This window comes from Hesperophylax consimilis, chromosome 7 (assembly GCF_061612785.1).
Source record: "Hesperophylax consimilis isolate HC1 chromosome 7, BYU_Hcon_1.0, whole genome shotgun sequence".
Lineage (NCBI taxonomy): Eukaryota > Metazoa > Arthropoda > Insecta > Trichoptera > Limnephilidae > Hesperophylax > Hesperophylax consimilis.
In genome coordinates this window covers 34,594,310-34,618,223 of record NC_142842.1, presented here as the reverse complement: position 1 = coordinate 34,618,223, position 23,914 = coordinate 34,594,310, and the positions used below count along the sequence as shown (strand labels likewise).

General features: G+C 34.8%; 1 protein-coding gene across 1 annotated transcript in view; it reads right to left on the bottom strand.

Annotated features, from left to right (window-relative positions):
- LOC149422671 (lipase 3-like) overlaps positions 1-16,823 on the bottom strand; it is a 29,577-nt gene extending 12,754 nt beyond the window's left edge. Inside the window, exons 1-4 of the mRNA XM_089633900.1 lie at positions 16,684-16,823; positions 15,007-15,202; positions 13,911-14,275; positions 13,407-13,565 (exon numbers count right to left, since the gene is read on the bottom strand). Of these exons, the coding sequence (XP_089490026.1) occupies positions 13,407-13,565; positions 13,911-14,275; positions 15,007-15,202; positions 16,684-16,812 (849 nt within the window). The 5' untranslated portion in view covers positions 16,813-16,823. The remainder of the gene's footprint in view (positions 1-13,406; positions 13,566-13,910; positions 14,276-15,006; positions 15,203-16,683) is intronic.
- Between the last annotated feature and the right edge of the window lie 7,091 nt (positions 16,824-23,914).

The window sequence follows — 23,914 nt, the reverse complement described above, 5'->3', positions numbered from 1 at the left end:
AGAAATGTATGAACACATAAAGACACAACTTACAATGTTTTAGCTAAGAATATCTGTGACAGTTCCCCTTGATTAACTTGTTTTTTTTCTTATAAAATTGTTTACAAAATAAATAAAAACCACTTTTGTGCTTGAAATCGAGCGTTTCTAGACTCCGTTTGCAAAGCGATTTTAATGCCTATTACCTATATTCGTGAAGATATAAGGCATTCCAAGAACATACACATTTTCGTCTTGTATCTTCCTCTTAAGGACCATAAAAGGTGTTTAAATTAAAATAAATTTGGACTTGTTAAATTCACCAATTTTCAGTTACCAATAAGTACATGAAATGTTTTAAGTAAGTACAAAAAGGCCACATAGCTGAATTTTGTAGAAATATTTTTTTTTAGTATAGATAGGGTTCAACCGTATATAATTAAGTTGAGATTAAATGGTATATTATTCGTACCTATGATCGATTCTGTAGCGGGAATTAATTAAAATTGTATTTCAAACATTTCCAGTTCGTTGAATGAAATTTTGCACTTAGCGAGTTACAATAATAATCCATTAAAGTCGAATAGCAAAGAAAATTTGCAGGTTTTTGGTAATCGGGTACATAAAATGTTCGAATTGGTTGTTATTGAAAACGGTTCAGATTTAATAATAGATAGAGATTTTATGGATCAATCAATCATTTGGAATTATTCTTAGATGCTCTATTAATTTCGTATTGTGAATAATTGTTATTCTATCGGTGAAAATAGTTTAAATGTGAAGACGCTGAAATCACAATGTGCAGAATGAAGAGGGGAGAGGTGTATGTCGGAGAAGGCAATGCAAAGAATCCTTCTCCGACATACACCTCTCCCCTCTTCATTCTGCAAATCACAATGTGCAGAATGAAGAGGGGAGAGGTGTATGTCGGAGAAGGCAATGCAAAGAATCCTTCTCCGACATACACCTCTCCCCTCTTCATTCTGCAAATCACAATGTGCAGAATGAAGAGGGGAGAGGTGTATGTCGGAGAAGGCAATGCAAAGAATCCAAGAATGTAGAGTGACAGAAGGGAGCCCTTGAAAGTCTTATAAATGTAGAAATAGAGAAATGGTCAATTATGATGTGGAAAAGAAAGTTATGTTGAAGGGTTTTAGATGAAAGAAAGATTTTTTAGCAGTAATCATTAAGAAAAGAATTTTTATTTTTTTATTTTTTTATTTATTAAATTTAATATAATTACATTTAATACAATATAAGATATGGGCAGTCCCACAAAGCTGTGACAATCAGCTTGTCTGTAGGTTCTACCATTTAATGTTATAACATAATACACATTAGCTTAAGTTTAAATATTAATACCAAATATATTTACTAACCACTTTTTTGTCAGTTTAGGGCAAGGTTCCTCATTATTTTTCAAGTTAAAGTTTTCGTTAAATTTGTTATAAATCACAGGTATCAAATAGTCAAGTGTTCTGCTACCATACTTATTTGATATTAGTGGAATTTTTAGGCCTTTTTTTCAGTATATCTTGTTTTGTGACTATGCACCAATGGCTTTTTGTACGCATTTTCTCCCGCATTATCCATAATTATAATAAACCAGAGAAGCCCTTTAATTGGGAGTAGGCCCTCAGAGCCATACAGTAATTTTAAGTTGTTTCTTTGTTTGTAAATGCTAGGTCTAACATTTTTTTAAATTATAGCAGTTTGTAGATTTTGAATGTATTTAATATTAATATTACTCGAGTGTCCCCAAGTTCGAATTCCATATCTAAGTATTGATTCGACCATATAATGATGTATAAGTTTGAGAGTAAATCGAGGCAATACAAATATTAATTTATAAAAATTACTCGCCAAACATCGGAGCTGGTTACAAATTTTGATCACACTTTTGTCCCATTTAAAGTTACTGTCTACGATTATGCCAAGGTAAGTATATTCGTTTGCAAAATCAATTTTTTCACAGCAGCAAATATTATCCATTTTTTTATGTATACAATCAAAATTATGTGCAGTTATTTTAGGTAAGTTCTACATTTTCAAGCTCGGTGATCTTATATACATGCATTTAGTTTTTTTGACATTAATAATTAATCCTACATCATGAGACCATTTAAGTAGCTCGTTAAAGTCAATTTTCGATAAAATACCTTTTTTAATTTAAGTAAAGGATACAAGGTAGTCAGCAGCAGCAGGAATTGGAAAGCCTTTAGGGTGTCAGCATCGGTGGCCATCATAGGTGGCCAGCAGTCCGTAGCCACAAAGAATTGGCCAGCTTGTAGGCTGTCAGCATCGGTGAACAGCAGTTGGCAGCAGCAGTAATTGGCCAGCCTTTAGGTGATCGTCAGCAGTGGCGAGCAGTCAGCAGCAACAGGAATCGGAAAGCCTTTAGGTGTCAGCATTGGCTGTCACCATTGGTGACCAGCAGTCGGCAGCAGCAGGAATTGGTCAGCCTGTAGGTGATCGACAGTAGTGGCCAGCAGTCGGTAGCAGCAGGATGGTTATTTGATTATAAGGACCGGCACACGGAGACGCTCCACTATTGTAATGTCTTGAGAGATATGCGTCCAGCTCAGCTGATGGAGTGCCAGCAGTAAATGGCTCGTTGCACATAGTTACTGCCGTGATGGAGGAACTGAAGCGAATGCAGCTTTTAGTTGAGAATCAAGAACGCTATTTTCTTTAAAATATAAGATTTAACAATGCATAGGTTAACAAAATATAGGTAATATGAAATATAAGAGTTTACGAAACGTAGGCAACATGGCAAATTTAAGCGAGTGAAATAAAAATAGATGATCTGCCAATATCCTCCAAATCAATTGAATAAAAAAGTATGAAATTGTTGTACACATTAGCCTATAAACTGTGTAACTTTCATTAACAATCTCCATTACTCAAGATTAGGATAAGAATCGACAAAAAGTCTGCCATTAATAATACCTTCTACAGGTGTTCGAGTGACGTCAGCGTCAGCTTGAAAAAACATATTTTCAGTTTTCAATGCAGGTGTACAATGGCGTGAATAATATTTCGCTCAGTAACAGCTTTTCGCCTTTGTCAATATTACGATTTCGTTTTAGAAAATATGGTCATCGAACTCACATGTGTTCGATTTAGCTGCAAGTATCATCTAGTTTATATTTCAAATAATGCGTTTTATTAAAAGCAATAATATTCCTTCCTCCTTCCCGTGCAGTTGTGGCTGCACCCATATATTTCGTCGAACGTGTTAAATCTCTGCAGTGGTCCCTGCGTATGAACCAGCAGTGCGTAAGGTCGGTGTGGCCTGTGTTAGTGTTGTGGTCATCGGGGAGGGTTGGATGACGTGTGTTTTGTTTGGTGTTGTTGGATGGTGCCATTTTGTTAGGCTGCCATGCTGGGAAGGTACTCGCGCAGCCAGCGCTGCCAGAGCATGTCTGCGAGCTGTTGGCTGGTTCGCTATTGGCGGCTAAGGCAAACTTCTTCCTTGTCTTTGTGATAAAGAGCTACTAGAGCTACTAGCAAGCAGTGATTGAACGTCTTGCACCACTTGTCACTTGCCACCTGTCTTGGGCCGTCAGCACGCGGGTCCATTGATATTTGCGTGAGTGGTCTGTTGTTTACAACAAATTAAGCTTCTGTCAGCGCCGTGAGTGGGGTTTCTTCCTCACTTTCCTTGAGTATTTTGTTCAAAGCTCATTTTACTGAACCAACCTCTCTCATACTCCTCCTGTGTGAGGGGATATACCGTTACGAGCTACCCCAATGGCAGGCAACGTCTCATGTTTGATACTCTGTTCGTGTTTTATAGGTTCAGTCAATCTTTTGGCGTGTTTGGGACGTGTGGGTCCCTCAGTCTGCGACTCGGGATTGCGGTGTAAATGTGCCTCACAAGGGCTGCAAACTGAGCGATGGTTACGAATTTAATAAATTTAATAAACAAATAAATTGATTTTTAAAATTCGTACTAAAAATTATTTTTTTAAAGACAATCGTATTTATTTTCATTTGTCAAAAAGAATTTTATATTGGTATTTTAGCTTAAGGACCATTTTTCACCAAAAAATATTGTTACACAGAAAACATCTAAATAACGATGTAATGTATTTTTTTAAAACTACTTAAATAAGTGTATGTTGAAATTAACTCTTAACGTAAAAAACCTTTATTCAATATTTATTTTAATAAATGTGGTTTCTAACTTCGTTTTAAAGCCACATTTTGTGGTAGCCCTAATATTTTAGTAGGAAACTAAATGAAGGCAGCCAAAAATCTTCCAGGTGTTCCTTGTGTTACAATATGAAGAAATATATCCCATAATAAAGGAATTTTATATTTTCTTACACACCTACATAATTTTCCAGGAATATTATTTAGTACGTTAAGTAAAACCAAAGCGTCCAATTCTAATTTCGCTTTGGGAAGAAGATGATATGTTTGAAATTTTTGTTACAGTACGCCGCGAACCTTTGTGGTGAGCAGTCCGAGCCGCGCTCGAATTTCCGTATTTTGACGTAATCAGAAATTACTACCAGTGGACGCGCATTGGTGACAATAAATCTACAAAACGTTGTTTTCGAAAAACTACTCGTGCTTGAAATATAAATAAAGGGGAGACCAGGGCCAGAAGGCTCTGGATCCATCCAGTAATATGGTGTACCCGCTATCGCCTAAAATAGTGATTAATGATGTAATGGAAACATCAAATAATAAAAGTGATGAGATTTCTGGAGAGTGGCAAACCGTGACACGGTCCGGTAAAAGGTCAAGGCTGAACTCCGAAACTAGTGAAACAGGGAAAAAAGAATTGAATGAAAAGAAAGGAATCATTGTGGTACAAGGAGAAAACCTACCTGGAAAATTAGGAATGGCGAAACTACTTTTTAAGGCTGGAATGAAAATGGAGAAATTGAAAATAATTTCCGGAACAAAAATGGAAATTACGTTCCCAAACGATCTGGAAGCCGAAAAAGCCATCAAAAATTCAATTTTCAATTTTAAGAAATGGGAAGTGGCAAAAAAAAATAATAATGAATTTTCATTCGGTGTAATACGAAGGGTAGACCTTGATGTGACAGACGAAGAAATCATGGAAGTCGTCAAATCTGATAAAAGTGTGGTTAGCATTAAGCGTTTCTCTAAAAAGGGGAAAGAGGGTCAACTGACGACAACTGTGAGCCTGAAATTCGTGGGGAAAGAGATCCCATCACACGTCTTTATGTACGGGGTCAAATTCGGAGTAGAACCTTATGTGTTCAGGGTAATGCAATGCTACTGTTGTTGGAGGTACGGACATATTGCAAATAACTGTAGCAAGAAAGATATTAAGCTGTGCCCGAAATGTAATGGAGAGCACGAGACCTGTGACCAGGTAGCCAAATGTGTTAACTGCGGAGGAGACCATCCGGCAAATGACATTAACTGTCCAAAGTGGAAGAACGAGAAAGAGATTACACAAAAAATGGCAAAAAAAAATGTTACGCATAAACAGGCGAAAAAACTCATAGAAAAGAAGATATCCAACTCAAAAGAAAAAGTAAATATTCCAAATAACATGTTTAATAAAGAAAATGTGTACAAATCAAGCGGAAAAACTACTTATGCTGAGAAACTTAAACGAAATAAGACAAACACAGCTGAAATGCATATAAATTCAAAAAACAACAGTAATGTCAACATTGCTCGTGAAATATTGACAGCAATTATAAATGGGAAAAACTGGGAAAATCTCGTAAAAATAGCAATTAATAGATTCATAGACACCATAATGGGTATGATTAAAGATGGAGGCTTAAATGATATATTGAAATCACTTGTTACGGCGAATAATGGATAAGAATAACCTTAACATATTACAATGGAATGCTCGAAGTTTACATTTTAAGAAACCTGATTTAGAAATATATTTACAGAGTCAACACATTAAAATTGCCCTAATATCAGAAACTTGGCTACAATTTCCTTACATTTTGACATTTAAAGACTATACAACATATAGACGAGACAGAGCCGATTGCTATGGAGGAGTTGCAATCTTAATCCATAAAAGTTTACAGTCAATTGAACGAACCCTAGATATCATCGGATCCTGTGAATTAGAATTATGCAGTGTTAACTTACTCAATGCTGGAAATCTGAAATCCGTCAACGTGATATATTGTCCTAGTAATATAAATGTTACAATTCAAACATGGAGGAAAGCTTTTGATCAGATGGGATCAGGTGCACTAGTAGGCGGTGATTTCAATGCCCACAATCCACTATGGGATAGAGCTATACGAGATACAAGGGGAGATCTCATTGCAGAAGCCTGCCAAGATTCAAACCTTATTATTGTCAATAACGGAGATATAACAAGATTAGGACATCCCGGACAAAGGAGTTCGAGCCCGGATATTACCCTGGTATCTTCAGAGCTCCTACTGACTTGTAACTGGAGGGTAGATTCAGATACGATGGGTAGTGATCATTTACCAATAATTATCACTTTAGAAGAAAATTGTTGTAACTATGAACCAATTTTGAAAAGAAATTTCAAAAAAGCAGATTGGAACAAATATAAATCCACGGTGGAAAAATTAATACAAAATCTTCCAGAACAAGCATTGTCAATCCAAGAGTACTATGATAAATTAGAAGAAGTTCTAAACAAAGGTGCAGATGAAAGTATTCCATTCTTTAAGAAGTCTAAAAATAAAGAATTCAAACCGAAGTCATGGTGGAATCAAGAAGTCTCGAAAGCTATAGCTGAAAGAAGATTAGCTCTGACTAGTTTACGGAAAAATGTTAATATTGACAATTACATAGAATTAAAGCGCAAGGAATCGAGTACTAGGCGGATAGTAAGAAAAGCAAAAAGGGATGGATGGAGAAAGTTCTGTGATTCTGTTGACTCTAATACAACCTACTCTGATATGTGGAAGAAAATGAAATGGTATAAGGGAATAGGAACCTCCCGTCCAAATATCTTTGAGAATAGCGAATCAGCGTTAGAGTATCTAAAATATCTGGCCCCAAACGAAGATATAATTGAACATGTGTGGACAGAAGAAGAAACCTCGGATACTTCTGGCATTCACAAACCGATAACAGCTTCTGAACTAAAATCAGTATTAAAAATGAAAGATACATCCCCAGGAATAGATATGATATCTTATTCTATGATAACTAATTTACCTACTTCTTGTCATTTGCTTATTATCGATTTATTCAATTCAATTTTACGAACTTCCATATTACCTATGCAATGGAAACAGGTAAAAATTGTGCCTATAATTAAACCCGGAAGAGATCCGAAACTTATGACCTCTATAAGGCCAATTTCGTTAATTTCATGTCTTTGTAAAACTTTCAACACTATAATTACAAGACGATTAGAGTGGTATTTAGAAAGTAATTTTTTATTCGATAAGTCTACAATAGGATCTAGAAGAAAACTATCAACCATGGATAATCTGGGAAGAATGGTTACAGAAATACAAGTTGCCCAAACAACCAATGCCGTTACAATTGCTGCTTTTGTAGACATTAAAGATGCATACAATAATATAAAAATCGAAGAGGTCATTAAGGTTCTCATCTCTAAAGGTATAAAAGGAAAAGTTATAAAGTATATCTGGGAATATTTTAAACAAAGAATGATCATTATTAAAGAATCTAACATATTTGCTACACAAAGGTGCTCGAGAGGACTACTGCAAGGAGATCCCATGTCTGCCCTCCTATTCAATATTGGAACTTCTGGTATAGGAAACCATCCTCAAGTGAAACGCGTACAGTACATTGATGATTTTGGTATTTATTATTCAAGTAAGAAAGTAAAAACATGTGAAGACATTATTCAACAAGCTCTGTTAGAACTACAGAATGCTCTTCAAATAAAAGGTCTTGAAATATCGGAACATAAAACGAAAATATGTCTATTTGCAAGGGGAAAGAGACGAAACATCCTGAATATTAAAATAAATGATATACTTATAGAAAGAGTGGATGAACATAAGTTCCTTGGGGTGTGGTTGGATTACAGACTCGCTTGGAATAAACATATAAATAATACCTGTCTAAAATTGAACCAGCCGATGAATATTTTGAAAGTGTTGTGAGGCAAAAGCTGGGGAATTCATCCACTTCATATGAGAAGATTGTACACGTCCCTTATAAGAAGTCGATTAGATTATGGTAGTATACTCTTTCATAATTCTGCCAAAAGCAATATTGAAAAATTAGAGAGAATACAATCACGAGCCTTAAGAATATGTGGAGGCTTCCTGAACTCAACTCCGGTGCATGTCTTACAAAGTGAAATGTGTGCCCCTCCTTTGCATATAAGAACTTGGAAACTAGCTGCAAGATTTTGGCTAAGAGCTGTATCAATTGAAAATAATCCACTTGTTTTGGAAATTTTCAAACTAAAATCCTTGATACAAAACAGATTCTGGAATAATAAAAAATTACCTATGTTGATAAAAATTTGTACAGAAACCATTGATTGGAAAACAAATAGAAACAAATGTCTCGATATGTACTCCTTCGAAACCTGGGTTGGAGCAATTAATTTAGAATATATTGCAGTTGATATTCATGATTTCAATTACCCCAAAAGACATCTTTCATTGAGAGAAATTAGTAATGTCGTAAGCGATATGCTAATTAAGAAATATTCAGGATTCTACCAGATCTACACCGACGGATCGAAAAAACCGGATCAAGTTGGAGCTGCCTTCATTTCAATACAAAACAATTTTACACATAAAATAAAACTGAATAAAAATTGCACTATTATGAATGCAGAATTGATAGCAATCAAAGAAGCTGTGGAGTATTCAATTAAAAATAACTGGAATCAAATTGTAATATTAAGCGATTCTAAAAGCGCGCTTCAATATATCAAAAGTGTTTCAAAAGGAATTGCCTGCAGAAAAATAGCCTACAATATTGCAGATCAAATAATGCGGCTACAGCAGAAAGGTATGCAAATATGCTTGCAATGGATTCCATCTCACGTAGGAATACATGGGAATGAAGAAGCGGATTTGTTAGCAAACGAAGCATGTGTGAATGGACACATGTATGACTGGAAACCAGATGCCGAAGATTACTGCCAAAAAATTAATTTAACATGTAATATGATGTGGAATCAACATTTTGAGACTTTATCTACCAATAAGGGTATATGGTATAGAAAACTCCAAAAGGAACCGTTTAAAGAACCCTGGTTCACTGAGGTTAATCTGAAAAGATCAGAAATGAGAATAATTTTTAGATTAAGATCCGGACATGCACTAATGGGAAGAGTATTGTGTTTGATAGGCCTCTCTGATTCTCCAATGTGCTCAATATGTGAAGAAATTGAAGATGCCCAACATACATTAACAAAGTGCATTAAGTATGAACAACAGAGAGTGACAATATTGATGACCTCGGACCCATCGGAAGTTCAGAATTTAATAGCCTCAACAGAGTTCTATGCCATAAATATAAAAAAATATCAAGAATCATGAAATTTATTCGATCATGTAAATTGGAAAATATTTGAAAGTGTAATCTTGGACAAAAGGCACCTTTTAAAGAACTTATAAATTATAATTAAAATATTTTAATATTGTAATTTTAAAAACAGATGAGGCAAAAAATGACAGCATTATGTGAGTCAGAAGCCTCGTTAATAAATTAAAAAAAAAAAAAAAAATAATAATAATAATTTTTGTTAATTTTTATCCGATTTAAATTTACAAAAATAGCGTTAACTTCGCAAAAAATGCACAATTTATCTTAAAAACTGATCTACAAAATTGATCAGTGTATTTTAAAATTGTCCAATCTGTACAATGTCGATAGCCGTTTTCCACGTTGTCGATTTTCTCCTATTACATCTAACTATGCTACGAACTAACGACAGCGTTACTACCTACTAGCCGCTGAAGTTTCGTAGGTGAATTGTGTCTTATGTTTTGAATTTCATTTACAAATATTGTGGAAAATTGTGTCGTATAAAATTTTTGTGTCCTCTGGGTTTTTCATGTGTGTAAGAATCGTTTTATCTATTTTATGTTTAGGTTTTTCTATTAGATTGTTTATTTCATCCCAGAGTTTCCTCGGGTTACCGTTTAAGCAATTTATTAGATTTTTGTGTTTTTGGTAACATTAATTTACGTTAGTCAGTTACGGACAACCAACCACAAATATTTTCTACAAGTCTCTGAGTTAGAATGTTGGGAGTAGGAAAGTAAAGGTTGTGTTCATATTGTCTTAGTGAAGTATTATTTTAGAATAGACTAGGTTAGGTTTGTTTATTTATTTATTTTTTGTCCTTCACATTTCTTCAACGTTCTGTTTGGTCATTGAGGATATAAAAATAATACCAAATAAAAATGCCCGTTTTTACAATGATGTTATTTATTTTGTGTATTAATATAATACACACATCTTATTTACATAGACACTTGAACACTTCAGCACACATTCCCTTCTATTTTCCCTTGTTATTGACGCATTATTTATGCATATTCTTTCATGAGCGCAATAACACCATCGTAAAGCAGCGGCCTAACGTCGATAGCCCAGATGAAATCCAAATGGTTGAACAGAGGGTGAGGCACTTTAACCTTAGCTACCGGGTTGGCCAATTCGCTGTGCAGCTGTTCTACGTCAGTGGGGTGTGCCAGATAGTCGTTGTCGGAGTAGTAAAGGGCCACGGGGGCTGTGACGTTCTTCAGATCGTAGTCCGGGGGGGTTGTGCGTTTGTACTCGATCAGGTTAATGACGGTGCCAAAGTCGTACTTGCGGAACATGGCGGACATGAACTCCTGGCCGTAGTGCACGGCCTGTCGGCTAGAGGCACCTGCCGGGGTGTGGGCCAGGATGATAGGCAGCATCGTCTGGAATCACAAGATATTAATCAGATAAACGCGTGTGTACGAGCAGTCAATGAGTTTTTTTTAAATAAGATTAAGGCATCATTTAGTTATGATGTAGTACCCTAAAATAAAGTCGAAATCTTAACGACATAAGTAAAACAGCCGTAAAAAGCACAAAAGTATGCGACATTTCCCCCCGGTGTATTGGAAAGACTTCGATCGAATTTGCCTTAGCAAATATCCTTAATTAAAACGAGAATCTTAACGACGTAAGTGAAGAAGTCTTGTAAAAAAAACTTCGGCGCGCGGCCCGGCCTATTGGACGGACATACAGTCGGATTTGCCCTGGCAGGCATATAGACAGTCGTAATAAACACAAAGATTTCACATTTGAAAAAATAATTTTTACTGAACCATTAAAACAGCAACCATAATGAAAAGAAACGGAACGTACAAACAAATTTACAGACACACACAGACATAGGAATTAATAGACGAGAAGATAAAGGCGAGGGGTAAAATCAACTGTTGAAGAACGAAGGGAGTGAAGATGACTGTGATTCGTCAATAAATCAATCTGACAGTAAATAGGCATCTCGCATTATAATATCACCATTTACTTCTTAAAAGTAAAATCTGCTTTGAATGAATAGACATTTTTACATGGGAGCGCAAATTACTCGCCACGTTATGAACAAATTTGCGAAGTCCAAATTCGGCAAAGTAAGGCAGCTTCTATATTCAGAGTCGTAGTTAGTTTCAGAGTATTTAGTTAAGACACTTTTATAAATGTTCATAATTTACTTCCCAGCAACCAACCAGCTTTGTGTTTCGCGTCCAGACGTTTCTCGATGTGATAGTAACAACTGATTCATATTATACGATGTGAATATGCTTAAAATAAAATAAAATAATGCTTATATATGGAATGTAATACGACAATTGGGTTTATTCTCTTTTTTCGCATCTATTTTTACCAGTTTTCATAGTACAAGTAAACATTTTGCCGTGTTATTTCGTAAAATGAACCGATGATGCCTCGACCATAGTTCGCACAAGAATGATGACGTCACGTTTTCAAATATCACTTGAGGCCGTACGCGAGCCCAGCCGGCTCAATGGAACCGGTATGGGGAGTGGGGATAATACGCTTTTAATCACTTAGGGCAGGTCTACTAATATTCATATGTCTATGCAGACACATGATATGCAAAACCGCCGAGTGAAAACGGAATTTTGCTACGCTCAGTCAATGTAATATGTATTAAGTTGTAATATGGTAATAATAAGATTTAAATTTATCAGGAACAATCATCGATATATTAAACTAGTCGGTGGATTGGAATAACTTTTTGAAGGTTATAAACTTCGTTGTAATATTTAAGCAATGAAGTGGACACACAAAATTAGGTCTCAGTAGCTCAATAAATTGATGGAGTGTTGGACCCGGTAAGACTGGAGGATTTGGATTTTGGATCTGTTTCATTTATAGTTGGTAATATTATCTTTTTCATTGAGAAATAATAAAAGTTACTACGGGTGACACAAGATAAAGAGGGTTTGCTCGCGGGTCACATTTTAATTAATTCCGACAGTGATTAAGATCTGTTTTCTAGGCCTTCTAGGGAAAATTCGACCGTAGATCCATTCAATGCCGGGCCGGGCGCCGATAATTTTTGTGCATGTCTTCTTTATTTACATCGTTATGATTCCCACATTATTTTAGAATATTTGCTATGGAAAATTCGACCGTAGGTATATTTTTGTACACGCTTCACTAACGTCGTTAAGATTCCGACTTTTTTTAGGGTATTAGGTCATTTTAAAAGTTAATATTGAGTGAGATAAATGAAATAAATGCCTGTGTACGTTAAGTAAGGTCTCAATCAAATACCTAAATGTACCTATTAATCAGAGCATTATAAGCTTTGTTTCACCAATCTTATCTAACCAGTAATACAAAATATATTTAATGCTACGTGTTTAATCCATTAAAATCTGTTGATATCAAGATGATTATAAAATATACTTGTGGGTCTTTGTAGGATTGGAGTCAGTGGTGTAGCGACTAGTTCACGGTCCCGAGGCAATCTTGCTAAACGTGCCCAACCTCAAAACGCTAACAAATTGTCCAATAACAATGCATCAATAAGAAAAAAGCAGAGATGACTAAGAAAAAGAGCACACAATTTATGCATGAATATAGACAAAAATGAACACTAAAAAAATTAATGTCAAGTCGAAATCTGTCGAAGTCCAAGAATTATATTAACAGAGTCTTATAACAGAAAAAAATTGCGTGACGACAGAAATCATTCAAATTTAGGATTGTAGAAATGTAGTATTAGAGTCAGTGGTGTAGCGACTAGTTCACGGTCCCGTGACAATCTTGCTAAACGTGCCCAACCTCAAAACGAACGCTAACAAACTGTCCCTTAACAATGCATCAATTGTAAAAAAGTAGAGAACCAATTCTACAATATCACAACAATTGGAAAAAAACGCTTATACTAAAACAAACATCTGAGTCTGCAATCAAATACATTAGTACTTACCGCATTCAATAGCAACAGTACTTACCGCATTCATTAGTTCAGGGTTGGCTCCGCAGAACAGGAACAGGAAGCTGGTGCACACGGGCTGGAAGGGGGAGTTGTCCTTGCACAGTAGTTCACCCGCTTGGGCCATCAGCTCGGAACTGGGCAACAGCTCGTTTATTCCGAGCAGGGATGTCAACAGCTAATTCAGAAATTCATATGTAACTAAAAATTATGCATATATAGAAATAAATAACATTAGTTTTCTTCTACTTCTGCAATATGGTGAGAAATCACTTATAGGGCTAATAATTAGTTTTCGAATATACCCACGTATATTATGAGATATATACTCGTGTATAATAGGTAGACCAGCGTTTTTTATTGAAAATGTATCCGTGTAAAAGTAGGATTATTGCAAAAAGAAGATAATCTTATTAACAGTTTGAATGATTTAATTGGTTTTTCGGTTTGGTGGACCGACTTAGAAAAACTAATGAATAATAAATACCTTATAACATTTTTTAAAAATACTGATTGAACCCACCTCTGCGGTGTTTGCAATTGGTGCCAGGTAGTGGACCAGCGGACTCTCTAAGTTGGACATGTAGGCAACAGGAGCGAGCGCGGACATCAGAGCTATCTTGGCGTTGTACTCCGTCCTCAGAGAGGCCATGACGAAGAAAGAGGTGGTTCCCTGGGAGTGTCCAGAGTAGTTCAGCTGGGTCTTGCCGGTCTTGGCCAGGATGTAGTCAATCATGGCTGGCAAGTCATAGTAGCCGATCTCGTTCCAGCTGAACTTCCAGAAGGAGGAATCTTGGTCGGGGTCGAGCGTAGCGTGCTTGCGGGAATAGAAGTTTCCTCGAGCATTTCCCATCCATACGTCAAAACCTTCTTCCGCCAGATAATATGCTGAAAAAAAAGTACGTCATGATCAAAATTGGCCGATACGTAGTAACGGTTCCAGCTGAACTTTCAGGAGGTGGAATCTTGGTCGGGACGTCGAGAGTGATGCGTTTGTAGGAGTAGACATTCCTCAACTTTTTCTGAGCCATGAATCAAAATCTTCATCAATGAGACACAACACAGTTCTTGGATTGCATGTTTGCAACCTTGTTGAGCTTCTCCCTCCTATAGTAAATGTTTCAGACTTATGTACATCAGCAGGGCATATCTTATATAAGGCTGTCCGAAAAGTTGGCTAAAAGAGGAGGAATCTCATCTCGGCTAATGCCGCTAAAATCAAGGGCCGCTTTTCCCGCACTCAAAAACTAACTACACACAACATTCATTTTTCAGAAGGTCGTGCAAAAAATAAAATAGTGATATTTTCCATTTGTCCTCGGATCAATTTTTAAATACGAACCCTTGCTTATTTAAGTTATGTTCTCATTTTCATTATATTGTTTTTCTTTCATTATTCTGTTTATCTTTAAACATCATTTTATGATTTAGGCATGAATTATTTGTACGTAGGTATTTACTAAGTTTAATTTTACATTACCTATTTTATTTTTTAAATTTTCTTTTCCTATCAATTATGTGTGTCTAAAATATATTTTTTTACATAATTTGAATTTTATGTGATAACTTCAACCATGTAACATGTAATTATTTTAATAAAATATAAGAAAATAAAATACCGAATCCGCTCTGAGGACCCATAATGATCCAGTCAGCGGAGGAGCTAAATAGTCCGTGCATGAGGAACACCACCGGCCTATCTCCCTCGCTTTGTCCCCTGCCGCGGGGGATGCGGTGCATAGTGAGCAGATAACCATCCTCGGTCTGCACCTCGTGTGCTTCGTTGGCATAGCCGTACTTCGTCAGCAAGCCGGGCTGAAATTCAAATATTCACATCAATATTTTACATAAATTTTCCAACTTGGGCTTACTTTCAAAGTTCAACGAAGTTTTAAAAAAAATCTCACTTTTAATGAAAATTGGACATTGTTCAATCCCACCTTTTTTAAATTGACTTGATAACTTCCCCGAATTGTCTTAATAACTCTTTTATTAGTTTATCTTCGTAGATTTGAAGTAATGAATTTTTTCGATAGATTCTGTTAAATTTTAAAACTTTAAATCCTTAGAATTATTCACGAATCAAGTAATCTAACTTATTTGGACTACTTCTAGCGGAGCTAAGTTAGTTTTATATGCTCTTCCCCAGCCTATTACTCCGTATTGAAGAACTGATTGGGTTAGCGTACAGTAAACCTTCTGTAGCATTCGTTTTTGAAGACTTTTCTCAATTTAAGGAAAATGTTACTACATTACATTACATTACAATACAGTTTACGTATTAATTATCAAAAAAAAAAAATTACGTCAAAATTATCCTTTAAATAGTTTGTTCAACATGTTCTGTCGATTTTTTGTGTTGATTAGTATTCCTAAATATTTAATGAAATTCTTTTTTGACAGTATTGAGCATTTTGGAGAGTTGCAATTGTCAGAATATGAATAGTAATTTTCGAATTTATTGTTGAAAGGTTTTTGTTCATTAGTTTAAATGTTATGTAGTAAGTTTCGTGCGAGTTTAAAGATAGGTTTAATTCGATATTTGCGCTTCGGTATGCTTCTTCCCAGTTTTTTTTTTTGTCAGATCAAGACTGTATCGTCGGCGAAAGATATTATTTTTCCAATTTTTCGAATCGATAGCTTTTCATTTACACAAATGATAAATAATGTTGGACCTTGGACTGTTCCTTGAGGGATTCCAAAATCTGAATGTGTGGGTTCACCTAATGCATTATTAATTTGTACATGTTGGTGTCGTTTAGATACATAACATCTAACCATTATTTTACCGTTCCTTGAATTTCAATATGTTCTAATTTTTTTATAGTTTTCTGTTGCGTATACTGTCAAAAGCTTTTCGCCGAATTGGTAACTGTAATTCTTGAACTGCATCTTATTTTTATTGTATTTTATATATTTTCCTACTAAACCTATACAAATTTTTGCATATAAATGTTGCTTTTGCGTTGAAGAAGGGCGTGCAGAGCATTTAACACGACGTTTTAGATTAATAAGCCAATAATTAAGGGTATATTTTAAAGAATTCATAATCTGTTCTTTCCTAGATGGCGCTTATTTAATTGTTTTAGGATTAAACACTTTTTGTAAGTTATGTTTAAAACTACTAAGGTGAATTATTTGTTTGCGCCTGTACATACGCAATATGAATATTAATAAATATTTTTGTGTTGGGCGTGGGTTGCGCAAGCTGAGGGTTAAACAATGTATTTTATAGTTGAAGTAATAGTGCGTATTAAAATTGTAATTGAAAAATGTAATTAAAAATTTGTACTTACGACATCTAGCCTGGCATCCTCCTCGATGTCTACTTTACTGTCCCCTGCGTATAGAGCGCCTCCGTTAGGGAATACGCCCCCCACCGCCAGGGAAATTGCCGCTAGGAATACGAACACTTGCAGGACCATTTCGTCTTGTGACTATTCCCTTACTGCGGAAAATTCACATCTGAAAACCATTTTATCCGTAGGGTAATCCTTGCAGATAAGCTGAGACTGTCATTGATCGACCTTATCAGCTAATTTTATTACATTTTGACAACTATAATTAATTAAAATAATTAAAGAAATCATCTAGGAAAACCAAAACAAAACAAAGTCATTGGATTAAATCGACACAGATAACAGTAAACTCTCACTCAACATAAATGATCATCGATTAGTACACCACACAAACGACATTTTTTCAAAAATATACTCGAATTTAGCGAATAAAATAACAATTTGCAATAGAATCAACCACTAAACACAAAGTTACACTAATTTTATCTAAATTTAAACGAATATGTTCACGGGTTGTGATGGAATTACAATAAAAACATTAAAATAGTTACAAGACGAACCTATCTAACCAAATATCTTTCTAATTTACAAATCTCCATTAAGGAAGGGATATTTCCAACTCAACTCAAAATAGGGACAATCAAACGAATCAACTCATCGACAACCTAGAATCTAACATACTATTATCACATAAACAATTTTGGTTCAGAAAATATCAAGGAACGTCCAACGCCATAGCCTTAAGTAATTGAATATATTAAAAATTCACTAGACTCACATAAAAAAAATACATTTGCATATACCTCAATCTTTCTAAAGCTTTCGAAACAACAAATCACTCACATATTTAAAAAAAAACTAGAAAATGCAGGGATTACTGATAATTGACATTATTAAAAAGATATGTGGAACACAGAAAGCAAGCGGTAAAACTTGACAACATAAAAATGGAAGTATTCTGGGTCCAATCCTATTCTTCATTTATATTAATGACCTATGCCACATAGACATTATATTCGAAGGCGAAATCCTCAGTTTTGTGGATGATTCTGTTCTTCTAATTAATGGGAATAATTGAGCAGAAATATTTAAGAAAGCAGAATACACACCAAATAATAACAGAACATGGCTAGACTACCATTAATTTACACTTAATGCTAATGAAACCAAAATCATCACTTTCAAAATAATGCAAAAAACTCGAAAGGAGACCTGAACTTGAAAATTCATCACTTAAATAGGCGTTGTAAAAATTGACCGTCATTGTAAAACGTTGACCATATAACTTATCTAGGTGTAAAAATTGTTTAAAATTTTAAATGGACTTAAAACAAGTTATTTCTCAAAACCATCAGGAATGTCCTCATTAAAAATCATATAATCAAGATCTACATGACTCTCTGCCAATCACTGTCAGAAAACGGTATTATCGATTGGGCAGTGCAAATGACAATATTCTTAATGCAATAATTAAAACCCAAAAAGCCAAAATGAAAATTATACTAGTCCCTGTGACAACTAGCACTGACGAAATCTTCAACTTAGCATCATGTCAATTGAACAACTCTATTCTAAAACAATACTCCTTTAAATTCATAAATATAAATCACAAGAAGTAACAACTTATACATGTATTAGAAAAGCTAGATCTCAAAGTCAAAAACATATCCAACAAGCAACATTTAAATACAACATTTTGGCAAAAAAGCTCTCTTTACTATGGTACTAAACTCTAAAGCAAAAAGCGACTCTCATTCAGAACTCACAACAAGATTATAACACATAAATCTCAAACGAAAAGCTGGATGAACAACATAGGGAGATCAGAAATAGAAAATATACTGACACCGAAACCACTCAACTGCACTAAAAATACCAAGAATATATTTATAATTATTTCATTTTATCCATATTACTACATTTAAATAATACGTAAATGAAATCCTCATTACCGGAGATCCAGGGGGGATATCATTATCTATAATTTGTTTAGTAAAAAAGAAGATAATAAAACATTTATAATCAGTATTATACATTATTTATAAGTGATTCAAAGTACCTATTACGTATGTCCATATAATATCTTAGTAATTTCGCCTGAGACAAAAACGGCTCTTAATTTTCACTAATGAATATATGAGTAATAATAATGAAACAATAATAAAAAAGGAAGAAAGTGTGTGGAGAGCTGATTTGCTCAAGAATTGTAATTGACTGTCAATTAAGAATTGAATGAAAAATTAAGTGTTAGTAGTTTAAAAATTATTTATTTATTGCATTGTGCAGGGTGGGGCAAAAGTAATCACTCTATTGGAAAACACTATAACTTTTGCAAATGGCGTCAAATTTAATGTCAATTCAGTTTTGACATTTGTGAAGTAAACAAACGCAGAATACCAATCTACAAGACTTGTAGGGCAAAAGTAATCACCCTATTGGAAAACGCTATAACTTTTGCAAATGACGCCAAATGTCAAATGTCAAGAACGCGAAGTAACAAGCCGTACCAAAGTTTATCGTAAAAAAAATTACAGCAAAAGAACATCGGGTGATTACTTTTGTCCCACCCTGTACATAAATCATAATTTTTCACATAAAATCAACCTCAATACGATTAAGCCTTTATCGAGGTTAACAATTTACACATTTGAGTGAAACATAAAATAATCACTACTTACAAAAACATAAAATATATTAAGAAGAATGAAAAAAAAGTGTTACATGAGTGACCAGGTGGAGGGTGCATTGTAAGAATATTTGAACCATAAATAAGTCATCAATAATTATTCCCAAGAAGAAACAAAGTAAAGATAAAGACACTTTTAGCAAACGGAACTTTTATAAAATTTTATTATTTAAGGAAGGACAAGGACGAAAAAGTATTATGGTAATCCTGTCAACACAAAACATCTTAACAATCATTGAAGAAGAATATAATACTAGCAAACCTAAACGAAACATTAAACAGAACAAGACACAGAAAATAACAAAAATATAACGGTCACAACTAGGAATCGAACCCAGGATCTTGGACAGCGTCTTTTAGCCCCTCGACCAATGACCTTTTTGAATGATCACAAATTTCTAATGAATAGGTTTGTAACCTAGACAGTGTCTCGGATAAACATATCCGATTTGTATTTATATAAAATATACAGGATACCTATTGACTTCTTCTAAAGGTCTAAATGAATATTCAATTTTAATTAGTACAACTTTTGAAAATTATAACGAAGGAATTGTAAGACTTATAAATACTAAATCATACATAAGTTGAACCTAATATAAAAAAGTTTCTTTTACAATAAGATGTTTTAATATGTACGGCCACAAAGTTCAATTTACAGTCAATTCTAGTGGCACGGATTTGTTGTGTTCTTTCTGTAAATTTGATGTTGATAAAAATTGTTTACGCCAAATAATGGCTAATTTTCGTGTAATTGCGAATTGTTTATGGCAATGAATTTTGTTCCTGAACCCCGTTTTCTTCTCCTTCATACCTCTCCTCTTTGTCCGGGAATCAGTCAGTGCAAAACCAACCGCCGTGACGCGAAGGGAACATCATTACCCATAACGTATCTTATCGCAAGAAACAATCAAAATCATCTTAACGCATCGCAATAAATAATATTTCGCTAAAACCAAAATTACAGTGAATCCAAGTGAATCAGTGAATCCCAACAAGTGAATGATCCTTTACATCCGTAAGTACCCTTATACCCTTATAAATTCATTGCCAACGAATAATTGATTGTGTTATAAAAGGTCCACAGCTTAAACAAAAATCTATTAAGTATTAGTGACCGTTTTATACACAACATTGCATTCCTTATAAAGTAGGTTATATGGATGACGGTTTTTTTGTACACAATATTTAGTGGCTACACATTGGGCTTGTAGACTTGATCTTGGAATAAGGTAAAATACACAGCTTTAATTAGATTTTTTAGACTCACTTTTAAAATTGTTTAATTCATATAATTATTGTAAATTTCTTTCAATTTTCAGAATTACTTGTATTTCTTTTTAAAACCGCTGGCACAGCTCGGATGTAAACTGTGCACCCTAAAGTTTATAATAATAATAATGTTTATTTCAGCTGGACAGAGCGGTGTGTGCAATGCTCTGCCTGCCATAAAAGTTTACATTTAAGTTAAAACATTAAAAAAATCAATATAGAAATAAATAAAAAAGGAATAAATTGATGAACACATTAGGACTTTATGGTGGCTTGAGTGAAATTCTCCATCTCTGGAGTAGAGGCGCTCCCTGCCACTGGGCAACGGCCTGGACAAGAGTGTTGTCCGATCTCTGGTAGCGTTGACTCGTCATGGCTGTTCTGTGGCGCATCAAAGCAGCAAACCCATGCACCCTTCCTTCGGTGAACATCTGTGGGGCGAATATGTTTAGACCTACGGAATTCAATACTTCGTTTGTGTAAAAGCACTATGAAACAATACATATCTATTGTACAATCAATGTGTACATCTATATTATATAAAATCTTCCTATAATATGGTACTAAACTCTACAACAAAATCCCACTCTCATTCGAAACTCACAACAATAGTTTAACATTTAAATCTCGAATAAAAAGCTGGATACAAAACAGTGAGATCAGAAATAGATAATATACTGACATCAAATACAGACTAAAACCAAAACCATTCAACTGAATAAAAACAATCAGTTATAACTTTGGAAAAGCGCCGCAGGCGTAAATTTGTCCATGGTATGTGTGGTGTTTGTGAGGGGAGTAGAATCTGAATTTTTATTTTCACAAACAAACGAAAAAAGCACCGGAAATGAAAAGAAATGCTTTCGATTTTTATAAATATTAATCGAAACTATGATCGATTCTGGAGCGGAAATTAATTAAAAATTGTATTTTTGAACATTTTCAGTTAATTGAATGTAATTTGCACTTAGCGAGTTACAATAATAATCCACTAAAATCGAATGGCAAAGTCAATTTGCAGGTTTTTGGTAATCGGGTACATAAAATGTTTCAATTGGTTGTTATTGAAAACGGTTCAGATTTAATAACAACCAATTGGAACATTTTATGTACCCGAGTACCAAAAACCTTAATTACTTTTATAATTTAAAAATTATAGGTTGAGATTTTACGGAGCAATTATTCTTAGTTGCTCTATTAATTTCGTGTTGTGAATAATTGCTATTCTTTCGGTGAACATAGTTTAGATATGAAGACGCTGAAATCGCAATATGCAGAATGAAGAGGGAAGAGGTGTATGTCGGAGAAGGCAATGGAAAGAATGCAGAATGACAGAAGGGAGTCCCTGAAAGTCATATAAATGTAGAAAGAGAGAAATGGAAAATTATGATCTGGAAAAGAAAGTTATGTTGAAGGGTTTTAGAGGAAAGAAAGATTTGTTAGCAGTAATCATTAAGAAAACAATACGATAAAATACTTTTTTTAATTTATGTAAAGGATACCGGTAAATTATGGAAAAGACATCTGACCCAATCATTGATACCTATCAGTGTAAGGCGAAACCTTCCTGAGCGTGAGAATTTTTATTTATTTATTGGATAATTTGTATTGCGCCGCTTTTGTGAGATATCACCTCAGTGGCGCTTTACAGTTGATGCAGGAATTACAAAAAATATAAATATTACAAGAATAAAGTGAAATTAAGTTAAATAAAATTAAGTACAGGAACAGGTGACACGAAGATAGAAGATGGAGACTCTGCAGCAAGAATCCTAGGTGGTGAGGAAACTGGACTAGCTGCTGCAGCGAAAGAGTGCACCGCGTGTATCGTGATTATGTATCTTTTGAGGGAGAGGATCTAATGATCTAATTAATCGTCTCCTTTGTTTCACACGGAGAAAATTAACTGACATAAAATATTGGTAATTTACTGAAAATCTGGTCAAATTATTAGTATTCCTGCTGAAAACGGGACTGCAGTCCTTTAACGAAGGAATTGACATATTTCCTAAAAAAAATATTACAGTGAAACACGAATGTGTTATGAGGATATCGGAACACGTGTTTTTGCATTTCAGTCTTGTTATAATATTTTAGCATTTTTTGCACTTTTTTCATTTATTAGAATAAGCGTATCCGCAAGAACACTTGTTCTGATATATTCTGAATTTACTTATATTTTTGTTGGGAAATTGCGTGTCGTCGGGTTTTAACGGGATTTTAGTGAATCATTCGTGTAGATTTAAATTATTTTGTAAAAAAGGATATAACAGTTTACCTTATCCGAGGCCAGGGGTATTAATAGACGCATGGGGCACGACGCCTGACGACCTGTCTCCAAGGTCCTGAGGGGCTATGAGGAGTATTACAGTCCCGTGGAGCACGACCCGTGATGGCGCCAGGATTCTTAGATTATCATTTTGTAGGTGTGTCGTCCCGTGGTAATCAAGTATCTTAGAGTGCCATTAATAGGGAGTGTAGTCACCATGCACGAACCTCAGCAGTACTCATTTTTCACCATGCACGAACCACCATGGCAGTCTCCTTGGGCTGGAAGGCTGATTGGAAGGAAAGTTTTGTAAAGTTAAATTATTTGTAGTTTTGTTAACATATACACCGAGCCTAAAGGGGGTGACAGATTACCCTATAAGTTCAAAGCGTTTTGTATAACTCCATATAGCTCGCCATGCAATCCCAAACAGACCTGTCACACCTAAAAGATGATGTGCTATAAGTGTGGGCGTGGCGACTACATGTTCTGTGATCTTCTAGCCAGGCTATATTTGAAAATTAATTTACGGAGAGCCGTAATTACGCGGCTTTCATCTGTCAAAGTGACAGCTCCCATACAAAGAAATGATATTTCGCGGCAGTCCCCCAATTTATCTGAACCCCTCTCCGGAGCAAGATTATAGCGCAGTGTCTTAACCCAACATATAATACGTACATGCCACGCCCAATTTATGCGCGCATAAAATAGCGTAATCTGCCAAAAGCTTAAACCTTTACATATAATATTATGCAAAAGTTTAGGCTCCCTGTTGTCCAGCGTGAATTAATGTTAAAAACGTATAAATATCATTTTAAAATAATTAGCAATAAGTTTCAATACTTATATATTACACATAGATATTATTTTTAATTTAATTCGTTCTGTGGGCAGGTACTTATCTAATACTTATTGCTCAATCTCGGATAATAATATAAATGATCGAAAACCAACGAGATTATTGTGATATCATTTCGTGACGTCTTAAGATAAAAACAAAA